Source organism: Brassica oleracea, chromosome C3 (genome assembly GCF_000695525.1).
Source record: "Brassica oleracea var. oleracea cultivar TO1000 chromosome C3, BOL, whole genome shotgun sequence".
NCBI lineage: Eukaryota > Viridiplantae > Streptophyta > Magnoliopsida > Brassicales > Brassicaceae > Brassica > Brassica oleracea.
The window spans coordinates 53,186,755-53,208,207 of NC_027750.1; the positions used below are offsets into that span (position 1 = coordinate 53,186,755).

Consider the following 21,453-nt stretch of genomic DNA (forward strand, 5'->3'; position numbering starts at 1 on the left):
ATAAGTGAATCTTTTTCCGGTGATGGTGAGAAGCACCGCACACCAGAAAGGTAACGAACTACATAGACGGTGACGGCTCAAGTCAAAATATGGGAAGAGGACAAAAAATATCTTAAAAGTTTTAATTTTCAAAAATATGAAAAATTATAATAAAATTTTGACGTTGAAACCGTTAATCTTAGAATTAATCAACAAATGCGTAGATGCAAAATTATTGAAATTCAATATTCTTTTACGTTAGAGGTTCACTTCACTATTAACAAGTACTGTACACACAATAACACATTATTCAAAAAAAATAAACACAAAATATATTAACCTATCACCTACTACTACATAACACATTAAAAATACCAAATAATGCTCTTGACAAATAAAAACGACAACATAATTACATTATCCAAAAAATTATGTTCTTAGCAATAATAAAATAATATTTCGCGTGCAGCGCGGACACCCCTAGTGTTTAATATGAATTGGATTTGACCCCTTTGAGCACTAAAAAAAAAGGAATTCACCCCTTTGTTTTACATAGGGCTGGGCAATCGGGTTTTAGTTCGGGTCTCGAGTCCATAAATTTCAGCCTCATTTAGATGTTCTAAATATTTGGATCAGATTGGGTTTGGACTTGATAACAAATATAACATGACAAACCAAAGTATTAAACGAACGAAAATCATACATAATAAAACGAAACGTAACGAATTAAAATTAACAGTTAACAACTAAGTATTTGAGTTAATTATTCATGTAATAGATAATTATTTAAGATGTTCAATAGTATAGTGTATTTTAGATAATATTATGAATTGTGATCATATGTGATACAAGTTTTTTTTTTTTTTTTTTTGAATTTTTTGAATTCTATCGTTCGGATAAAACTCATAACCCGAAATACCATAACATCTATTGGTATTTAAATCGGGTTTGGATCGGTTCAGATTCATTTTATCAGATTGGGTTTTCGGGTTTGTTTTTTTTTTTTTACCCAGCACTAGTTTTACAGGTATTAGATAGTCGTAATCTCATATTTAATGGGCTATAACGTTTGGGCTTCAATGTTATTGGGCTTTGGTTCCATTTGTATGTTGGTTTTGGGCTTTTAATAAGTCAGAGAGGAGGCAAGCGGGTATATATACGAGTGGATCCCCCTTTGCGGGTGAAATCTTCACAACCATCCTCTCTCTCTTCTTCATTCGAGTTGTTCTGTTCGATCCTCCGACGCAGAAGCAGTAATCAAGATGAGTGGACGGCCGAACAAAAGGCAGAGAAGCAGCGACCATTCCGTGGTGAGAATCTGGGAAAGGGAGCTGGGTCAGCTGCCCAATCGTAGTTTCTCCAATCGTTTCTCAGCCTCTGAGGTCTGTCTCTCTGTTTCCCGGAACATGTTAGGCACTGATAGTTACGTGATTGGAATCCCAAAGAATTTAGATTGGTTCTGCGCGTTCTGATGATTGGTTATCGGTTTACCCAATGCTTCTCTTTGAATCTGTTCACTGGAATAAACCGACTTTTACTGACTCATTTGTTATTTTTTAACCAGCATCTATTAAACCGACTTGGTCTCCACAAGAAGCTCAAAGAGCATACGGGCTGTGTCAACACAGTAAGCTTCAATGCTGATGGAGATATCCTTGTGTCTGGTTCTGATGACAGGCAGGTTATACTCTGGGATTGGGACACTGCCACTGTCAAGCTCTCTTTCGATTCTGGCCATTGCGACAATATTTTCCAAGCCAAGTTCATGCCTTTCTCTGACGATCGCAGCATTGTTACCTCTTCTGCTGATGGACAGGTCTCCACCCTCTCTTTATTCTTCTGCTTTGCGTAGTAGCTGTGTGTGTGTGTGCTTCCCACTAAGTGAAATAGCTATTATCCATTGTACATAGCATATGTATAGTTTTTGATTCATTTGAGTCTGTACAGTTGGTATAGTTTGTTTCCGGTTAAGGCTTCTGGTTAGCCACATAGAGTCATGTATATAAACCAGCACACTTGTACATTTTCATAATTAATGTGAATTGAGTTTATTTACTGATAATAGCCTTCAATCTCCCAGGTTCGCTATTCCAAAATTCTAGAGTCTGGACAAGTAGAGACTTGTATGTTGGGTATACATCAAGGACAGGTCCACAAGTTGGCTATTGAGCCTGGTAGTCCTTTCTCATTCTACACTTGTGGTGAGGATGGCGTTGTAAAGCATGTGAGTTGCTGCATTTTATCTTCACTTTTCTTTTTTTTCTTTTGGTTTGTTTTGTGACAAGATCTTTTTTTCTCAGTTTGATCTTAGGACACGGGTGGCTACAAATCTTTTCACTTGTAAAGAAGCAAAGTTCAATTTAGTTGTCTACTTGAATGCAATTGCAGTTGATCCGAGGAACCCTGGTCTTCTTGCCGTGGCTGGAATGGATGAGTATGCTCGTGTCTATGACATTCGTAGCTACCGCTCCGAGACTTGGTATAGTTATTCCGAACCCGTAGACCACTTTTGTCCTGCTCATTTGATTGGAAGCGACCGTGTGGGGATAACAGGCCTGGCTTACTCAGACCAAAGCGAGCTTCTTGCTTCATATAGCGACGAGTTCATCTATCTTTTCAGCCCTGGTATGGGGATGGGCCCGAATCCCCCTTCTTCATCTGAGACCGAGACTGAGACCCCTAATCCCCCTTCTTCGTCTGAGACCGAGACCGAGACTGAGACTGTTACTGAGACGAGGAGGACGATACAACCGCAGGTTTATAAAGAGCACAGTAACCGGGAAACAGTCAAAGGTGTGGGATTTTTTGGACCCAAGTGTGAGTATGTTGTCAGTGGTTCGGACTGTGGCAGGATATTTATTTGGAGGAAGAAAGATGGAGAGCTTCTTCGTGCCATGGAAGCGGATAAACATGTTGTCAACTGTGTAGAGTCTCATCCTCACATGCCACTCATGGCTAGTAGTGGAATCGAGACTGACATCAAAATATGGACTCCTGGAGGAACTGAGGAACTCGGTTCGCCTAGAACTGCAGAACAGGTAATGGAATCTACCCTTGTTTGTTTCAAGACTCAGATATGCCTTGGTTAAACGCATGAATACTGTTTTGGAAGATAAACTAATTGTCTGTATGTTGCGTCCTGGAAACAGGCTTCGATTTCTGGTAACTCTCGTTGGTTCACGTTTTATGATGAAGAGGGGGATGATCATGCACGCGGGTATTATGTGGACGATTGTGATCATGATGACGAGGAGGAGGAGGAAGACGAAGATGATTCTGATGATGAGAGTTCAGAAGAGGAGGGGGATAGTGATGTCGACGCTGAGATTAGGAAGGATAATGATGGTGATGATGAGGACCAAGGATGATAACTTGTACGGATTACAATACGTAGATACACTAGATTTTATTTTTATTTTTGAGCAACAGATAACACTAAGATTAACACAGCAAATGCTCTACAAAAAAAAAGAGGGTTTAGGTAGAGATTGGTGGATGTCTATCCACATAATTGTCTTGTAATAGGAGGAGGCTTTGGCAGGAAAAAGAAGGGAATGAAACATTACAAGAAAAAGAACAAAAAGCAGTAGAAACTATCCTGATCCCAGGCATTTTCACCTGTCAAACATACTAAACCCAGAACAAAGCATTTTTACTTAATTAATTACAAAATAAAATCCAAAAGGCCTTATGTATTTGAAGCCCACTGAAAATTCACGACGGTAAAGCCCATAAAACCTAAAGCTTGGCTTGGTCATCATCTTCCGAGTTACCTTTTCGCATAGAGAGAGAGAGAGAGAGGATGGTGGTAGTATCTCTCACAAATGCTTCAGGTTACTTTTTTAACTCCTGTGTCTTTCTTGTATACTAATTGATCGCTGCTTCTTAATTTTGGTCGTCATTTTTGTTTAAACCAATAGGTTTAATCCGATTAGCTCATCCGTCACAGCGGATTCAGAGGTTCGGATCAAAGTTTCCTCGGGATTCGGTAATTTTCATCTGTTCCTAAAAGACAAACGAACAGGCTCAGCCAGATTTTTGACATAACCTCTGTGTCTGTTATTCCTTGTTTGGTTTTGTAGAGTCTGAATGGGAGAGTTAGCTATAATAAGCCTACCGTGGGTGGGTATCCCACGTTGTCCGTATGTTTCGCACGCCAAAGTACGAGCTTACATGATGAGCCAGAGCCCTCCTTGTGGTTGAGCCTTGTTAGGGACATTGTCGGGTATGCTTTACAAATTTATTCTCTCTCTCTTTATATGTTGGTTTCATTGCATTGCATTTCTTTTTGTTCTTGAAAAAGGAGCACGGGATCTGTCTTCTCCTTTATGGCTGAGCAGCCGAGCCAGCTGAAATTCATAGAGTGGCCTAGTTTTACTACCACGGTATGTTGTGTCTGCCATCACTAATTAATTCTTTTGTTTGTTTGATTGTTTCTACATAACTTTTTTTGTTTTTTTGTTTTTGTGGGGGAACAGCTCAAGACTGCCACACTGAGTCTCTTTCTTGTAGCTGTTTTCATTGTTGCGCTATCGTCCGTGGACTCTGCTCTTTGTTACGTATTGGCTCTCATCTTGAGGAAATCCCTATGAATGACTATGAGTTGAGAGAGTGAGGAAGGCAAAGTCCATTTTCATTTGTAGCCTGCACCAAAGGTTAATGCTGTTCTTGTTGTAGAACGAAGAATTAAATAAATCCTCCTCTTTTTTGAGTAATATGTTTCAGCTCACCGAGAAAAAAGTCAATATGTTTAGTGAAATTAAACAATAATATCCCATCGAATGGAGACTGATAATCTGACTGAGACCGTAGTAAGGCATCACCAGAAAAGTAAATGGGTCCTATCTAATGATGAGAGCAGCCAGAGGGTGGATCCTCTTTGGTTTGTCATCTGAAGCTACTTGAGAAGAAGAGCAGCAATGGATGGAGATATATTGCTGGACTTTTTGAGATGTGTCAATCCAATTCCTACATCGAAAGTTTAGGTGATGTTACTGATTTTATTATCCATCAAATATTTTGGTTAACTCCCAAGGCATTCGTAGATTTCGAATAATCAAATTATTTCAAATTCGTAAAAGAGAAAATACCAGAGCACTATTAACAATCGTCACCCGTGTTGCTCAAAGGTTTTGATACATAATATAATCTTGTACAAGAAAGGTTGTAGAAAGATTATCTCATACACAAGAAGAATCTTAATCTCTCTTTCAAAAAAAAAAAAAAAAAAGAATAACCATGCTTGGCTCAGTTTCGGAGACAAATAAATTATAACGAAGAGTTTGGCGATTGGGAACAAAATACCATTTATCGAGTCAGACGACTCACAGACAGAGTTGCCAACAAAAGATTCATACGGTGAAGCAACTCGCGGGGGAAGATGCGCAAGAGTGTCCATGCCAGGACCAGTGACTGGAATATATTTCGTGTATCATAAGCTCCCTGAGCCACAAACTCCCTCTCGGATTTGTCCTAGAACTCAAGGTATAGCTGCGTTTCGCATCAGACATAGTAACTGATCCATCATCACAGAATCTAACTCGTAAATAATTACAAATTATCCAAGTGTTTGTCTATATAAGAATGAGATTTGGCAACCATCTCCATCTTTGATTGTACAGAAGAAAACAGAGAGCGTTATTCAAAAGGAATAATTCTGTTTTTTTTTTTTTGTCTTTCTTTATCCAGTCACTAACAAAAGGAAACAAACTACCACTTCATATTTCAATCACAATAATTCATTCATTAGTTTACACTTCTTTGGTCATCATGGAACGTTGGAGTCAGCAGCTTGAGAGTGGGCGTGTTGGTAGCAACTAGCAAGGCCCCTATGTTTTCTTAGGAACGTTCACACCCGCGCCTCTCACTGACACTACCGGTCCTCTCAGCTCACCAGCCTTTGCATCCAAGAACACAACTATCACCGTTATGTCATCGTGGAAATGCCTTCTCACCCCTCTCTCTATCTTCTTCAGGTCTGAGTACCTCATCTCTCTCTTCTTCGCCGCTTCTTGTAGCGCCACTTTCACCAGCCTCTTTGCTATCCCCTGCCAACACTTGTTTGTCATTCTACAGACTCACTACCTAAAAAAACAAACATGTTTTTCTATTGAACATGGTTCTTACGTTACGCGGATGACTCTGCACCATCTCGACTGCTTCTTGGTTACTCATATGTTCCCATAGTCCATCTGACGCACATATTATAAACTTGTCCTGCTCCTGCAGCCTATGCACCGTCACCGCCGGCTCTGCACTCAGTAACGGCCTGCTGAACGGTGCCCTCAGTCTGAATTTCGCGTACAGCGGTTCCCTGTTGAACTCCGACCGTTTGAGATACACATCCCCAATCGATCTTGAAACCTGCCATTACAAACCTCAGAACTGTATGCAAGACTTATACAAAACAAATGACATTTGTGTGTTTTATTTCACCTGAATGATTCCTTTTACTCTCCAAACGTTATGCTTCAGGACCACTATATCCGGGTGGTCCGGATGCAGGGCCTGAAGCTCCCTTCGCACTGACTCTATAGACGCGTTGTGCTCATCCGAGAGCTGAGTAGCGTGAACATCGCCGGTTGCCTTCATGACTTGTCCCAGCACGGCACGCGAGTCACCCGCGTTGGCCACGTAGAGCGTCCCGTCGCAGATGACGCATACAAGGCAGCATGAGCCAACGGTAGCTATCTGAGGCCTGGTCTGGAACTGATTGGTGACTATGGATAGGAACCCTTCCTCAGTCGCTTGGAAGGCTTTCTCTATCACTTCCGGTGACATACACTGTTCCTCCGCAGCAAATCCTGTGGGGTGCACACAAAGGATTTAAACAAATGAGATCAAAACTAAAAAATCTTTAGTTTCTTTGTGAGAGAGCTTCTTGTTTTTAATATCAGATGGGGCTAAAAATTATATTGTAATATTAATTTCGTTCCGGCAGTCACTCAAACTGGAGACCTATGACACAATGACCAGGATCTTTTCTAGTTGAGCTAACTAACTAGTAACTACCTTTGATAAAATGTTTATTTCCTTTTTTTCTTAAAACAAGAAGCTCTAGATTACCTAATAAGCAACATCAAGAACAAGAGTATAAAGCAATAGGTTGATGATCTTAAATGTTTTCAAGTCAGTAACTCACTCTTGAGATGGTTGAACATATGATCATTGATGAAGCGGGAAGTCTCAGGGCCGCCGTGGCCATCGTAGACGCCGAGAAATGTGCCGTAAGGACCACCAGAGCCGTGGGTGCTAAGAGGGCCAGACTCGAGCTGGCTCTGGTCCTCGAGCAAGTTGTTGGCTTGAACGACGGCCATTGAGAAGTCACCAGAGACATGATGACCGGAGTCTCTGTACCACAAGAGACCCTCTTGACGGCCGCCGCCGCCAGAAGAATCTGAGGCTGAATCGGAGTGTGGCCAGAGACAGGCATTGAGGAAGTTCATCAAGGCAGATAGCAGCATCCCTCCTCATCTCATTCGAATGTAACACAACATAAGAACTTACACACACAATATGGATCAGTGAAGAAGATGATGGCACAATCTAAGGATACAACAAACAAACAAAAATGATTTGGTCAAAGGCAATGAAGAAACATTACAACTCCAACGATTCGAATTTTAAAAAGGAATACAAAAGGATTGTTCTGAGTAGATTCGTATTCTCCAGCAATATAAAGAAAGATGGAAAGCTTTACCTTTGCAAGATGAAATCTTTAGTGGTCGTTGAAATTTCGCACTTGTAGATCTAAAAGGAGGATCAACCTAGTTATATAGTTTTTTTTTATAAATTTAGTAATCGAAGGGATGAGGAAGAAGAAGATCAATTAACAAATGCTATAGAATATTAATAAAAGTTGAAAGAAAGAATGGTCTCTTGCTCGCAACTTATGATCTTTCTATATGTCAAGGAAGAAACAGTTAAGCTCTGATTAGGATTTGGTCAAGTCGCCGAACGACAAGTCTCTCATCATTCTTGTATTTGTGTTTTTTTTTCTTTTCACCTCTCTTCTTTTCTTACTACAAGCTATAACAACACGGTACAAAGTTTATATTTTTTATTTAATCACACTCTCTCTCTCTCTCTCTCTCTCTCTCTCTCTCTCTCTCTTCTCACTATAGAGTGTAGCAGACAAGACCCATAAAAGACTAACGATGGCGAGGTCGGAGCCAGCGCATTAAAGGTCCCCCCCACCCCAGCGTCTCTGGGCTCCACAACTCTAGAGAGAGAAGGCGTCAATGAACAACAACCAAAACAGTGAGCAATAATCATGTAGCAAATGACCTCGAGAGTTGAGTTTTTAATATTTACTTATTGATGCTCTTCCTTATTCACTCATTTTTAGCTAAAATCTTTCCTGAATTAACCCATTAAACAAATGTTACATATCCAAAGCCTTGCAAGTGGGTCTAATGGAATATTTTTCTTCAAACAAAAGACAAGAATCATCCACTACTACTACAATGCTTGGTACATGGTTCTGTAGACGGCACTTGTCATCCTCTACAGCTTCCTTGTAGATAATTACTAGTGTAATCTCCATTTATATTGGTTCACGAATGAATTATGATACAAATGTTTTTGAAAAAATTTAAAACATTGTTTCTACCCACCTTTCCTTCTTTCTAATAAACAAATTAACCACTACTAATATGTATTCTAGTTACATACTCTTATGTCTTATCAGATATACCATTATTCGCCGGCATAAATTTTTTTAGACCTTTATCTTATTCCTTGTATTTTGTAATCAAACATTTATGTCAGTGTAAATGTAGTATACTTGTTGTCTATAATACTATTATAAAAATTACTCATAATATTTTATGTATTCATGACTCTTTCATTATTCTTGTTTTCTTTTTTATCTCTTTTTTTTGTTCAACCTCTTGTTTTCTTTTACAAACGTCTAATGCCCATAAAAGTGGTGGTCCAAGAACCCTGAAAAAATATATATAGAAAATAGACTGGGCTTGAAGAATGAACGAAATTTCAAATAAAAAAAATTATAGAAAATTTTTGAGACACGAAGTTGATTGGGATAAAGTGAGATATGTCACTTTACCTAACATTTATTTGATTTTATACTAATGTATATTACCACTCAAGTTGGCCATTTCTATCCCCACCCCATCGACTCTTTTTAGTTATTTGTACTTTTGTAGTCATCAATAATGGAAAAGCAGCAACTAAAACTTCTGCTAAAAAAAGGTAAACAAAACTATTTGAATGTAACTAAGAAAATTAAAAAAAAATTCTAAACTATGAATAGTCCATGATAATTATATAAACTGCCATTGTTCTAGATAGTCTAAATTACATATGTGACCATTTGTCATTGTTCCAAAAAATACATATGTTAATGTGAGCTAAGAGCTCCATAATATGTCACTGTTTCAATGGAAGACCCAATTTATGATGTAGCTGCATTGCATCTAAATGGATAACAAACTATTCCTAGCCAACAAACGGGACGAGAGCACAAGTATATTTGTAGTTCTATCCTTTCATTCTTCAAAAACATAACTTCAGTGAAGAGATTTTGAATCACTGGGCGATGGTGTGTATGTGAACTTATATGGCATACAAAAAATCATTTAAAGAGAAAAAAAATATAACAATGATGATAATAATGGGAAAGTTAGTTAATAGGAAAATATAATAATAGAGAGGAGAGGAGGCCCTACTTGCAGAAGATAGCTCCCATCAATCACACAAAATCCTACCGTTCTCATTCAACCTTTCACTTCAGGATCAAACTTCACTATCCAACCATCTTCCAATGTCCTCGCTCATATTAAAGTGACAATTAATTTTCTTTGATTTTTTTAAATTCAATATTTTAATATATTAATTAAAACTTAGGAGTTACCCATAAAACTAGAATATGTAAGTATAGAATTAAAAAAAAAATCATTGGCCACCGATAAACATCCGAAGTGGCAAGAAACCTGAATTTCTATGGGCTTCGTGTGATTAATATTTGGATCTAGAAAGCTTTTAGAATTCTACGGTTATAAAAAAAAATCATAGGTAAGTAATAATAGCATAAGGTATATATAGAAGATGAAATGATTATAAATAGCCATAATGATACAACGGACAAATAGGTTGAACAGTCGATCAAAGAACTTTAGAGTTCTTAGAGACGTATTCTTGGATCAATCAAGAGTTTCTTTCAATACAACTCTAAGCTTTAATGCCTATTTATAATAAACCATTAAATTTAGAAAAACTTAATCTTAATTAAAATAGAAAAATCACTAAAATATGAAAAATACAAATAAAAGATAATTAGCTAAATTTATTCCAAATAATAAAATAAATAATAAGATATTTGGATATATTCAAAATACTTATCTGCATCATTCTCTCCAGGTTAGAAAAGATTCGTCCTCGAATCTTGAATCGAGCTTTTATAGCTGAAATCTTTAAAAATTTATCTTCAAATCCGAATTTTGCACAAAGCCAAATCTTCTGACCTTGCCCAAAATTTGCACGGAACTCGTCGTGCACGAACTTTCCACGGATCTTGTGCTGCACGATTTTTGCACAGACGAGATTTGCAAAAGAATCTTCATTGAAGATGAAGTCGACTACGCGGACATCATCTTCGTAGACGTCGTAGATGGGATCACCATAGATCTCTTGATAGATCTCATAGTTTTCTTCTCTCTCAATAAAGGGATTTTCGTCCTGGATAAGATAGATGTTCGCACTCACCATGACATCCAGAATCGTTCTTCAATTGAAAAACCAAAGAGACGCAGCTCTGATACCACCTGATGGAGCGGACAAATAGGTTGAACGGTCGATCAAAGAACCTTTAGGGTTCTTAGAGACCTGATCTTGGATCAATCAAGAGTTTCTTTCGATAGCTTTTTAAGACCAACTTCCTGCTTGATGAATTTAATCAAATCGAACAAGGTATAAAACAAAACATATAGTTTATTAATTATCAAAGTTTGAATACAACTTTAGGCCCGAATGCATATTTATAATAAATCCTTTAAATCTAGAAAACCTTAATCTTAATTAAAATAGAAAAACGAATGAAATATGGAAAATACAAATAAAAGGTAACTATCTTAATTTATTCCAAATAATAAATAAATAATAAGATATTTGGATATATTCCAAATACTTATCTGCATCATTACCACCTGGCTCTGATACCAAACTGATGCAACGGATAAATAGGTTGAACGGTCGATCAAAGAATTTTAGGGTTCTTAGAGACATATTCTTGGATTAAAGACTTATCTGCATCACATAATTAGATGAAAATGTAAAACTTAAAAATTCTTGGTAATTCAAAAAAAAATTATCAAAAAAAATTAGTTAGTTATTGATTGAGTTAAGATAAAACATAATTTAAAATATCAAAACCAAATATTATAATTTTTATGAATAGCGTATATAGGTTTAAATGAACTAAAAATATTGATTTTAGTTAAAAAAAATATAATAAAATTAAATTAAAATATTAAAAAGAATTTGTTATAATTCGATTTAAGTTAAATCCATGCAACGTGAAGATCATTTCTAAAATTTGTTATTAAAAAGTTGATGAAGTGAGATTTGAAGAAAAACGAAATAGTTATTCGTATCATTGAATATTAAAAAGATAGTTTATTATTCACAGGGCAATGTGCAAACGGCAGTCAACGCGCTTCAGGTCGTTCCCTTCTAATAAATTATGTCAAAAATGGCTGAAATCTGTGGGTTATAGACTTGTAGACATATACGCGCTCCGCGCGCATTTGATGAGTGTGGGATTGTTTATCATCGCGCGCGTGGAGATATTTTGTCTACCTTACGTAGAAGTCATTATTTGTCACAAGGTGAACTCTAATTCACATTCTTTTTAAAAGCTTCCTAGGCAACTCTGCGGTGCTCTTTCGATCACATCCCTTGTTCAGTGATATGCAACGCTATTCTCCGCAAATGCTCGTACCATTGAACTTGATTCATTATGTCCACACGGCCTGCCACGAAATCACCACATATAGACGTTTCAGTTCACGTCCCTGCCAACGCTGCAGTATACATTTTCCTCCAAGCCCTTGTAGCTGAGTAGGAGAAGCACCGTTGAAGACGAAACCACCACAGACACAGAAGCAACGAACGTGTGCTGATGCACTTATCCCGAGTGACACTTGTATCTGCATTAGCTTTCCCATCTTGATCCTTATGGTTTGTTTGTAACCAAACCTTTTTCCTATCAATCCTGGTTGGTGATAAAAAGAGGATTTAGTCTTATTCCCTTTAATTTTAGCCCATTTCGTGATTGGTGGTGATATTGGGCACTGCTTATGACTTATGAGCCCATCGATAGGCTCACTAATCAGATAGAAATATTTATAACGTAGTGTCGAAATATTCAAAGTAGATTTTTTTCAGAGCCAGTACCATTGACCAAGTAAATCATGGCTGCGGCTACTTGAAAAAAAGAAAAGAAAACAAGTGGTAGAAGATTAGATGGAAGCAATTAAATAGTGGTATACGATTGTCTGTTTGTAATAGTCAAAGTCAGCTTAATAACTATGGTAGACTTTCAATTGCAATTATAGGCTCCTCTGACTCGTTATATAAAATCAAATGAAGTATCACGTAGCAAAGACGAAACTAACCAAAAGCCATCTCTCTCCGGCAACAACAGCTCACAACTCAGCTCCCTGCTTCAAAAATTCCAGGTAATGAACGCGGGCGTGTATATACTGACATACATAACCAGTTAAATGGTTATCTGATTTTCCGGTTTTACAGGCATCTTATTTACCGATCCAGTTTAGCCCCATCATATGCAATATGGACTTCTTCAGTTCAAAGAAAGATGGAAAACGATCAGGTAATTTTTCCAACTCTGGAAAGTCCCTTCACACTTACTCTCTGTCCGATATGAATACCACCGGAAAAAGTCGCCAGAATGTTTAAATCTGGTTACAGACATGGATCATTTTCTCAAATCCTATCTTTCAAGAAGTATCTTCTTATGTTGATAACTTCCGTTGACTAAGCTAAATCCAAACGTTGACCAGTTTTATTTTGTTTGGTACGTCTCTTCAGGACTGTTCGGGAAGAAAAGTGCGAGCAAGAGCAATCCGGCGACCCCTCCTCATCCCGCCGCTGGTAGATCTCCGCCACCTTCGTATCTCTCCAACAAAAGAGCCGAGACAGAGTACGATTTCCCTATCTCCCGTGAACAAAGAACATACCCGAAACAACCGGCGTCTGAACGCGTCCCCAACTCCCACCCTAGGCCTCCTGTGTACGGATATGGCACGGTACTCTATTACATAAAGATATATTGTCTGTTTCCTTAGCCGCCAAACAAACTTTTCGAATTTGTAGATGACATTGAGTTTGCCTCTTCTCTTTTATTGCAGCCTGAACGTAGAGAAAGAAAGGAGAGGATGAGTTATGAGCCAGAGACTAACGCTCCTTCAAGCCCCTTTCATCCCTCTGGAAACCGCACGGTACTTTTGACCGTCTTTGAATTGGTGTTGTGTAGAGATATAGTAAAATAACAGAGTCGGTCTTTGATGGTTCAAGGACATGGTCTTATTATTACTGACATGATACTGTCTTCTATTGCAGCCTGAACGTCGTAGAAAGTCAAGCGAGTATAGCCGAGAACAGCAAGATCGAACGTATGAGGCAGATACCCGAAGCAATGCAAGCCCCTTTCACCCATTCAAAAGCCCTTCTCCATCTCCATACCACACGGTACTCAATAACTAAAGCTCTATTGATTATTATGATCCATGTTCATACCAATCAACCACTAAGCATTCGTTCCAATGCTTGATTTCAGCCTGATCGCTGCAGAGAACACAATGCAGACCACTACGAGGCAATGTATGAGCCTGAGGCCAATACCATGTTTCAGAACAGAGCTCCTGGAAGCCCATTTCATCAAGCTGGAAACCGCTCTCCATCACCATATAGAACTGTAAGTCTTGTTCCTCATTCTCGAGTACACAATGAGCCACATACATGACATTACATAAAAGTCTCTCTCTAATTGCAGCCTGATCGTCATAGTAACGAGCAATTTGAAGACATGTACGAACGAGATGGTGATGTAACACCACGAAACAGCTCTCCACCGAGCCCCTTTCATCCAGCAGCAAACCGATCACCACCACCACAATCATACAGAACGGTACCATAAAACTCAGCCTTAATTTCCAGAGACAGATAAAGTGATTCACTTAAAACTGACAATAAAGTTGGTTATTCTAATTCTGCAGCCTGATCGTCGTAGAAACCACCCTGATGATGAGCAAGACGGCGAAGTAACACCACGAACCAGCTCTCCACCGAGCCCCTTTCATCCAGCCGCAAGGCGTTCGCCACCACCACCACAACAACAACCATACAGAACGGTACTCTAAAACTCAGCCTTATTTTCCAGAAACAGATAAAGTGATTCACTTAAAACTGACAATAAAGTTGGTTGTTCTAATTCTGCAGCCTGATCGTCGTAGAAACCACCCTGATAATCAGCAATCCGAGGAAGTGTATGAGCGAGACGGCGAAGTAACACCACGAAACAGCTCTCCACCAAGCCCATTTCATCCAGCTGCAAGCCGTTCGCCACCACCACAGCCATACAGAACGGTACTCAACAACACTCTCAAGTCTTTATAGTGGTAAAACAAAACGAAGTCCTCTTAACAATTTGGTCTCATAAATAAAACGCAGCCTGAACGTCGCAGCAACAACAATCATGGTGATGAGCAAATGGAAGCAATGTATGAGCCAGATGGCTACGTTATGCGGCAGGACAGCCCTCCTCGGAGTCCAGTTCATGGAGGAGCATACTATTCATCCAGTGATGACGATAACCACTCCACCTACCTCTTCCCAGAGATTGGCACTCCAACTCGTTCAATGCCAGTCTCCGCCAACACCACCGTATGAATCCTCTCTCTCTCTTTCACCATTGTTTCTATGCAATTTTTTCATACGATCTTATGTAACCTTAATTCATATCTGCAGCCTGTTCACCACAACTATCAGATCGTTGTAGCCGAAAACTATGAGCCACCGGAGCTAGCAGACGAGTCACAGAGCTTCTCGATCCAGGAGATCGCCAAAATGCGAGGACTCAAGGAAGAGAGCCAATCGATGATCTCCGAGTCCTACGTATCCGTCGCGAACTACAGAGTGAAGGCGAGCGTGGCGGAAACGCTCCAGGCGATCATCTCCAAGCACGGAGACATCGCCGCCTCCTCGAAGCTCCAGTCCAACGTGACGAGGTCGTACTACCTCGAATCCCTAGCCGCCGTAGTGATGGAGCTGAGGACGTCGGGGCTGAAGGATCTGACGAAAACGAGGGTGGCGGAGATGGCGGCGGTGGTGAAAGACATGGAGTCGGTGAAGATCGAGGTGTCGTGGCTGAAGAAGGCGGTGGCGGAGCTGGGGGAGGCGGTGGAGTACGCGGGGGAGTACGAGGCGGCGAAGGCGGAGAGGGAGGCGTGCGAGAGGGATCTGAAGGCGAGGAAGTGGGAGATGGAGGAGATGAGGGAGGAGCTGGGGAAGAGGGAGAAGGAGATCAGGGAGTGCAGAGAGAGGGTGACGGCGGTGGCGGGAAAGCTAGGGCAGTTAGAGATGGAAGGATCGAGATTGAACAAGAATCTGGAGATGTTTCACTCCAAAGTCGATAAGTTTCAAGGAGAAGCCGTCCTTCTCCACGTTTAATACACTTTTTTACATATCTGTTTGAATATGAATATATATGGGCCCATATATATGCTTGTTTTGGGTTCAAGGCCCGTGAAGCTATAACACTGGCCCACCAACGGATCTTAATTGAATGTTTTGTTTATGTTTCTATATGATTTCATTTTCTCAGGTCGTCTCACACTAGCCAGTGACTATACCTGGGCATTTCGGGTATCGGTTCGGTTCGGATATTGGTTCGGTTCGGGTATTTCAGTTTTCGGGTAATTTAGATAGAGGGTTAGAGGATTCATATACTACTTGATTTATTTTCGGTTCGGTTCGGATTCGGTTCAGATAGTAAAACTAGGAACATAAAAATATCCGGAAAAAAATCGGTTCTCATTTGGTTCTGGTTCGAATTCGGGTAGTTCGGATAAAATATCAGATATTTAGGGTACAATATCAAATAATTAAGGATAATTTAAATAAGATGTTTGAATATTTCAGATTACTTTGGATATTTCAGATAAAACTATCCGGATGGTTTCATATACTTTCGGGTAGTTCGGATACTTTATAATAATTTAGTTATCCTCAACTATTTTCGGATACTTTTAATAGATTTTAAATTAAAAATATATATATATTTAGTTATGTTATATGTACATATAATTAATATTTTTATATATTTGGGTACTCGTTCGGTTTTCGGTTCGGTTATTACGGATATAGAAATACAGGAACCGTTCAGATATTTGAGGGTTTTAGTCCGGTTCCGGTTTCAGGTATTTCGGTTCGGTTCTGGTTTTTTCTGCCCATGCCTACGAGTGACCTTTTATTTATTTTTTAAATACAAAGATTTGTACAGAGCCAAACTCGGAATACTGCAGTCTGCAGTATTGTAGAATGTGTATTTTGTTTTGGTCGAAGTAGACTGTGTTTATGTCGGCTTTACATCTTATTTATGTGTATAGACGTGACGACTGATCAATAGCTATCTTTTATTCTCTCACTGATTCAAGACCACAACTTGTGTTGTTGGGTCAATCTTGTAAGCAGTTATAGTCTCTGTGGGGAAGAAAATAAGCACTAGTTTTTTGTACTCTTGCACTGCAAGAAAACAAAAAACATCAACTGTACAGGTCCGCTTTACTTTGAAATTTGTTCATTTTTTGGTGAATCCTTCCAAGTTCAGTCCCGTGTCTTGTCTTCTAAAGAACTATTCATTCCATACACCTCTTTTCTCTCAAACGTTGACTCCGTCTTTTGGTGATAAAACTTGTTTGCTTCTTTCCTGTTTTGATGAAAGATTCAATTTTATAAAGAATTCCTCTTCCTTTTTTTGCTTGCTCTGGGTCAGGCCACAGGCTTATTTGTTAGATCTGTGAGAGAGAGAGAGAGAGAAGTGACATGTCTGGAAAAGTCTATCATGATTGTCCCAACGTAGGCAATCCCTACCATGAGTGCAATGATCGATGTTTCGAGAGGATCAACTCTGGAGATGTCCCCAAGAAGGAGAAGAGGCCGTTTGGTAAGAAGCATGTTTTATCATCTAGATTGCATTTTCAACATTTTTGATTAATACAATCATTGGAACTTGTCTTTTGTACAAGGCTTTGGTAAGGCACCTTGGAGAAAGGACAGTCCTCCTATCAGTCCGGTTCGTGTTGTTGCGGAAAATAGATGGCCACTTCCTAGCTATTACGCTAAGAGGATGGTTGAATCAGACGAGTCTCCCTCATTCTCATCCTCCGATGACACCTTCAACGCAAACCTTCTGTCCAGGCCGCCTTCTCCTCTACATGGAAACAAACCTGAATCAGTCATAAATTGGCTCCCAATGTCACCTTCTCTATCTGTGTATTGCAAAAAAGATTTTTTCGCATCAAATGTAAGCATTTATTCTGTCTCTCTACTAATCATTCCTCTTTGTTTAAGCATTTATTCTCTGTCTCTCTACTAATCATTCCTCTTTGTTTAGTTGCATATCTTTTGGTGAGTCTCTCATGTTTTCTCTCTGCAGTTTGATCACCGTGCGCTCATTCATAATGGTCTAGACACTGAAATGACACCTAGGACTAGGCCTAAAGCACCTGAACATCCTCTTAGGACACATCAACACATGCCTCGCACCCCTGATTCTAGGCCTAGGACACCTGAGCGACGATCCAGCACCACTGATAATAGCACTGCACTAGAAACTAGACCTAGAACACCTGAACACCGGTCCAACATCAATGATAATGAACCAAGGACACCTGAACATGCGCGTGTTTCTCTAGGACCTAGGCCAAAGACTGCAGAACGTAGAGCGAGGTCACCAGAACACAGGGAGAGATCCTCAAGACAGCGGTCTAAGACTCCAGAGCCTCAAGGAAAGTACCTTGAACCTAGGATCCCACAAACTCAGCCGATATCGCATAGTACTGGCCTCCTCAAGTCGTCACCTGAGACGCAAGAAACTAGGCCAAAGGCTGAAGAATACAGGGCAAGAAACTCAAGACCAGGGTCAAGGATCCCCCAAACTCAACAAACATCCATTATCGAATGCAAGAGCTTAACAGGGGAGGAAACGCAGTCAATGATGTCTGAGTCGTACGTCTCTGTAGGGAGCTACAAGGTCAGAGCGAGCGTCTCGGACACCCTGCAGCAAATCTTGGACAAGCATGGAGACATAGCCTCCGGTTCAAAGCTCGAGTCGCTTCCCACGAGATCTTACTTCCTGGAAACGCTAGCCTCGGTGGTTCTCCAACTCCAGTCAACGCCTCTGAAGCAACTAAAGGAGACGCGCGTCTTGGAAATGCTAGCGGTCGTTGAAGACGTGGAGTCTGTCAGAATCAGAGCCGGTTGGCTAAGGGAGGCTTTAAACGAGATTCTTGAAGCGGCCAGATGCTACGATCGACATGATACGACGGCGGTGGAGAAAGGGATGTGTGAGAGGGAGGCTTTGCTTGGGAGACAAGAGATGGAGAAGATACTGAAAGAGGTGAGATGGAAGGAGAATGAGGTGAAGAGTTTCCGTCAAGGGTTGATGGAGACGGCAGGGCGTTTGGGAGATTTGGAGATGAAGAGAGCAAGGGTGGAGAAAAGGTTGGCGTTTCTTAGCTCCAAGGTGGACAAGTTTGATGGAGAATCTGTGTTGGAGAAGCTCTTCTGATCAATCATTGTCTTGTTTTTGGCATTTATTTATTGAAAACATAAACACTACATTAAGTGCATCTGCTAAAATAGTTAAAAGGATCTTTCATATTATAGAAAACAAAGGCAAGACAAAGGGTATATCTACATCCACCATTAAGCAAGATGCATCCATATATGTACACAGTGTCATACACAAAAGAGTTTAAAAGAAACAAAGACGATTCAAAGAGCACAAAAACTCAGGGCTTATGCTGCTTGTCTATGTCATACAGGACACAAACATCTGCAGCCGTTTTCATCTGACACGCCAGCAAAAGAAACAACAACAACCAAAAAAAAAAAGACGATAAGAACCAGAAACTGCTTACTATATTGGAGACTGATTAGTTGTGGTTCAGCTTGATTTACCTGAATCACATTGATGATCTGCTTGATCGACCAACCGAATATACTCAAAGCCAAGAGTAAAGAGAGCGGTGAAAACTGTGTCAATGATTCAACTACTACCTGAAGAATGGAACCCAGAGATATTTTAGAACAAAAGATTAGGTAATAATAGAGATTTAAGAGGAAGAGAAGAGAAGCTCACGCTCATCAGATTTTCAGTATGGTTCTTTGATATGAGAAAGAGGATTATGTAAAGAATCTGTAATCATTTGAGCAAACTCAGTGCTATTGCATCGAAAAAGTTTGTAATATATATAAAGTGCAACTAACCTCGCAGGAAACACAGCAATAACCCATGAACATACGGTTACCATAGTATAGTCTAAACAGCCAGCTCGTGCTATCTTTCACATCCTTATGGCTGGTCTTCCCTGATAGAAATGTACTGCGACTCCAGTATTATTTTTTGTGCTATGTACAAAAACTATATACAAATGTACAAGTTGCAAAAAAGAGTACCTGTACATTTGGAGCCAGTGACTAGCAATATCTAAGGCCAGGAGTGAGAGGAAAACCAAGCTAGGCCTGTGTTATAGTAGTGTGTAAGTCCAAGGCTATGTAGATTAAAAAATATAAAATCAGCGCCAAATCCATCAAATTGAGAACACTCACCGGTATATTTGGGAGAGAATCACGAGAAGACACGCTGTGCTGACTCTGTAAGCAAAACGAGGATAATAGATTGTTATTACAGGAGGAATAAGTTGAATATGTAGCAGAAGATTAACCTGTCTGTGACCATGTCAAGAACAGCTCCAAATGTAGAAACTGAAAGGGAGAAGAAGACAAGATACGTGTGTCACTATCGAGATCTTGACACTACAGAACAACCAAATGAAGCTCTGTATATGCTGTTCAATTAGAAGATCCGACTTAGATGAAACTCAAAACTAGTAACATCAGTGTCAGGATCTTAAGAGCAAACCACAAACAAATATAAAATTGACTGGAGCTGGAAAATGAGACCTTGGTTGAATTTACGAGCGCACCATCCATCGACAGAATCACAACAAAAACTTGAAAACCACATAGATAAAAAAAAAAAAAAGGATACCTACCATGTTAAAACAAGTATGAAAGACAAGAAGGAAGAAGATGAGAGTGGGGGTGAGGGAGGACCTGAAAAAGTACAAGAGGGAGAAGAGAGTCTTGTTGGAGAAGCACACAGCAAAGGCAAAGCAGTTCAATACAACTCTCATGTACCCTGNCCCCCCCCCCCCCCCCCCCCAATATTTTTTCATTTTCATCTCAAAAAAAATAGATGCCATTTTTAAACATATATTAAAAGAAAAACAAAGACCAAGGGGACGCACCAACGATATTGGGAATGTAAAGGTAGACAGAGAGCTTGGCCGGTCTCTGCTTATTACTAGCCATCATGATAAGAGAGAGAGAGACTTGTATTCCCCCAGGTAACAACACCTGAGCAATGAGCACGAAGATAAGGGTAAAGGAGCAAACTTTATGAGAACCCAACAAGGGAAATGCGTAGATACGTAAACACACTAACCAGTATAGGTCGAATCGATTCTCAAGACGGAGATTTTAATCAAGTTGAAAGATTGAAAAATAGAGCAATTTCAAGCTCACCCACAAGGTTTGATTGAATAAGGACTGTAGAAGTAATAACGGAAGAGTGCCCACCAGAGTTATTTTAAAAAATCGAATCAGGTTCTTCGCTTCTTCTCTTCCCCGAAGCAATCCAACGATTTCGAATTGTTAAATATTTTTGTCATTTTTTATACACTTGGCCCCTTGCTTGTTTTCCTTATTACACTCTTGACCCAAAATTAATATTCTACCTTTCTTTGTTTTTTCTTCTTTCATATGTAGTTTGTTTACGCATACACGGTTGATCAATTATGAAATACTCAGTAGCAAGTACTACCAACGTCTAAGCAGGGCCGGCTTCACTATGGATAAGCCGTGCGATGAAATTATTTGATATGTATATAGTTTTATTTTTACTACAAAATATACAAATATTACTGACTAAATTTTAAAAATATTTTAAACATTATTTGTATATAAATTTTTGAGAGTAAATAATTTTTTTTGGCCCTAGAATTTACCGTGTGGAGCAGGCACTGCATCTAAGAAAATTGAAATTGACCTTCAACATGTTTGTGCAACGTTTCTTGAATTTTGGATAATTGAATGTCATGGTTCCAGAGACCGATAAACAAATGATAAAAAATGGTAGGCCTCATA

General features: G+C 39.5%; 6 protein-coding genes across 8 annotated transcripts; 4 read left to right on the forward strand and 2 right to left on the reverse strand.

Annotated features, from left to right (window-relative positions):
- Positions 1-1,177: 1,177 nt before the first annotated feature.
- LOC106329369 (DDB1- and CUL4-associated factor 8) lies at positions 1,178-3,555 on the forward strand. Its single transcript, XM_013768012.1, has 5 exons — positions 1,178-1,361; positions 1,544-1,795; positions 2,060-2,203; positions 2,280-3,017; positions 3,129-3,555. Exons 1-5 carry the CDS (start codon positions 1,242-1,244, stop codon positions 3,345-3,347), a joined length of 1,473 nt encoding a protein of 490 aa, XP_013623466.1. The 5' UTR covers positions 1,178-1,241; the 3' UTR covers positions 3,348-3,555.
- A 172-nt stretch (positions 3,556-3,727) lies between these two features.
- LOC106332658 lies at positions 3,728-4,694 on the forward strand. Its single transcript, XM_013771136.1, has 5 exons — positions 3,728-3,812; positions 3,900-3,967; positions 4,062-4,204; positions 4,283-4,364; positions 4,458-4,694. The coding sequence occupies exons 1-5, from the start codon at positions 3,782-3,784 to the stop codon at positions 4,569-4,571; spliced, it is 438 nt and encodes a 145-aa protein (XP_013626590.1). The 5' UTR covers positions 3,728-3,781; the 3' UTR covers positions 4,572-4,694.
- Positions 4,695-5,510: 816 nt separating this feature from the next.
- Positions 5,511-8,053, reverse strand: LOC106336528 (probable protein phosphatase 2C 64). The gene is made up of 5 exons (XM_013775375.1): positions 7,679-8,053; positions 7,121-7,524; positions 6,415-6,782; positions 6,106-6,342; positions 5,511-6,026 (listed from the first exon to the last, which is right to left on the reverse strand). Exons 2-5 carry the CDS (start codon positions 7,440-7,442, stop codon positions 5,808-5,810), a joined length of 1,146 nt encoding a protein of 381 aa, XP_013630829.1. The 5' UTR covers positions 7,443-7,524; positions 7,679-8,053; the 3' UTR covers positions 5,511-5,807.
- A 4,399-nt stretch (positions 8,054-12,452) lies between these two features.
- LOC106336225 (serine/arginine repetitive matrix protein 1) lies at positions 12,453-15,843 on the forward strand. 2 transcript variants are annotated; one of them, XM_013774989.1, is made up of 11 exons: positions 12,453-12,677; positions 12,751-12,832; positions 13,051-13,268; positions 13,371-13,460; positions 13,582-13,710; positions 13,799-13,936; positions 14,015-14,149; positions 14,238-14,372; positions 14,461-14,607; positions 14,692-14,904; positions 14,989-15,843. In XM_013774989.1, exons 2-11 carry the CDS (start codon positions 12,793-12,795, stop codon positions 15,688-15,690), a joined length of 1,947 nt encoding a protein of 648 aa, XP_013630443.1. In that variant the 5' UTR covers positions 12,453-12,677; positions 12,751-12,792; the 3' UTR covers positions 15,691-15,843. The 2 variants fall into 2 exon arrangements, with proteins under 2 accessions (XP_013630443.1, XP_013630444.1); XM_013774990.1 differs by lacking the exon at positions 14,238-14,372.
- Positions 15,844-16,679: 836 nt separating this feature from the next.
- Positions 16,680-19,019, forward strand: LOC106328645. The gene is made up of 3 exons (XM_013767127.1): positions 16,680-17,185; positions 17,268-17,545; positions 17,678-19,019. The coding sequence occupies exons 1-3, from the start codon at positions 17,065-17,067 to the stop codon at positions 18,809-18,811; spliced, it is 1,533 nt and encodes a 510-aa protein (XP_013622581.1). The 5' UTR covers positions 16,680-17,064; the 3' UTR covers positions 18,812-19,019.
- On the reverse strand, positions 18,883-21,033 carry LOC106328647 (probable CDP-diacylglycerol--inositol 3-phosphatidyltransferase 2). Of its 2 annotated transcripts, XM_013767128.1 has the most exons (11): positions 20,753-21,033; positions 20,556-20,664; positions 20,362-20,446; positions 20,209-20,258; positions 19,971-20,010; positions 19,855-19,899; positions 19,702-19,767; positions 19,513-19,627; positions 19,385-19,441; positions 19,204-19,302; positions 18,883-19,094 (listed from the first exon to the last, which is right to left on the reverse strand). In XM_013767128.1, exons 2-11 carry the CDS (start codon positions 20,620-20,622, stop codon positions 19,035-19,037), a joined length of 684 nt encoding a protein of 227 aa, XP_013622582.1. In that variant the 5' UTR covers positions 20,623-20,664; positions 20,753-21,033; the 3' UTR covers positions 18,883-19,034. The 2 variants fall into 2 exon arrangements, with proteins under 2 accessions (XP_013622582.1, XP_013622583.1); XM_013767129.1 differs by lacking the exons at positions 20,209-20,258; positions 20,362-20,446 and having other exon boundaries at positions 20,753-21,028.
- Between the last annotated feature and the right edge of the window lie 420 nt (positions 21,034-21,453).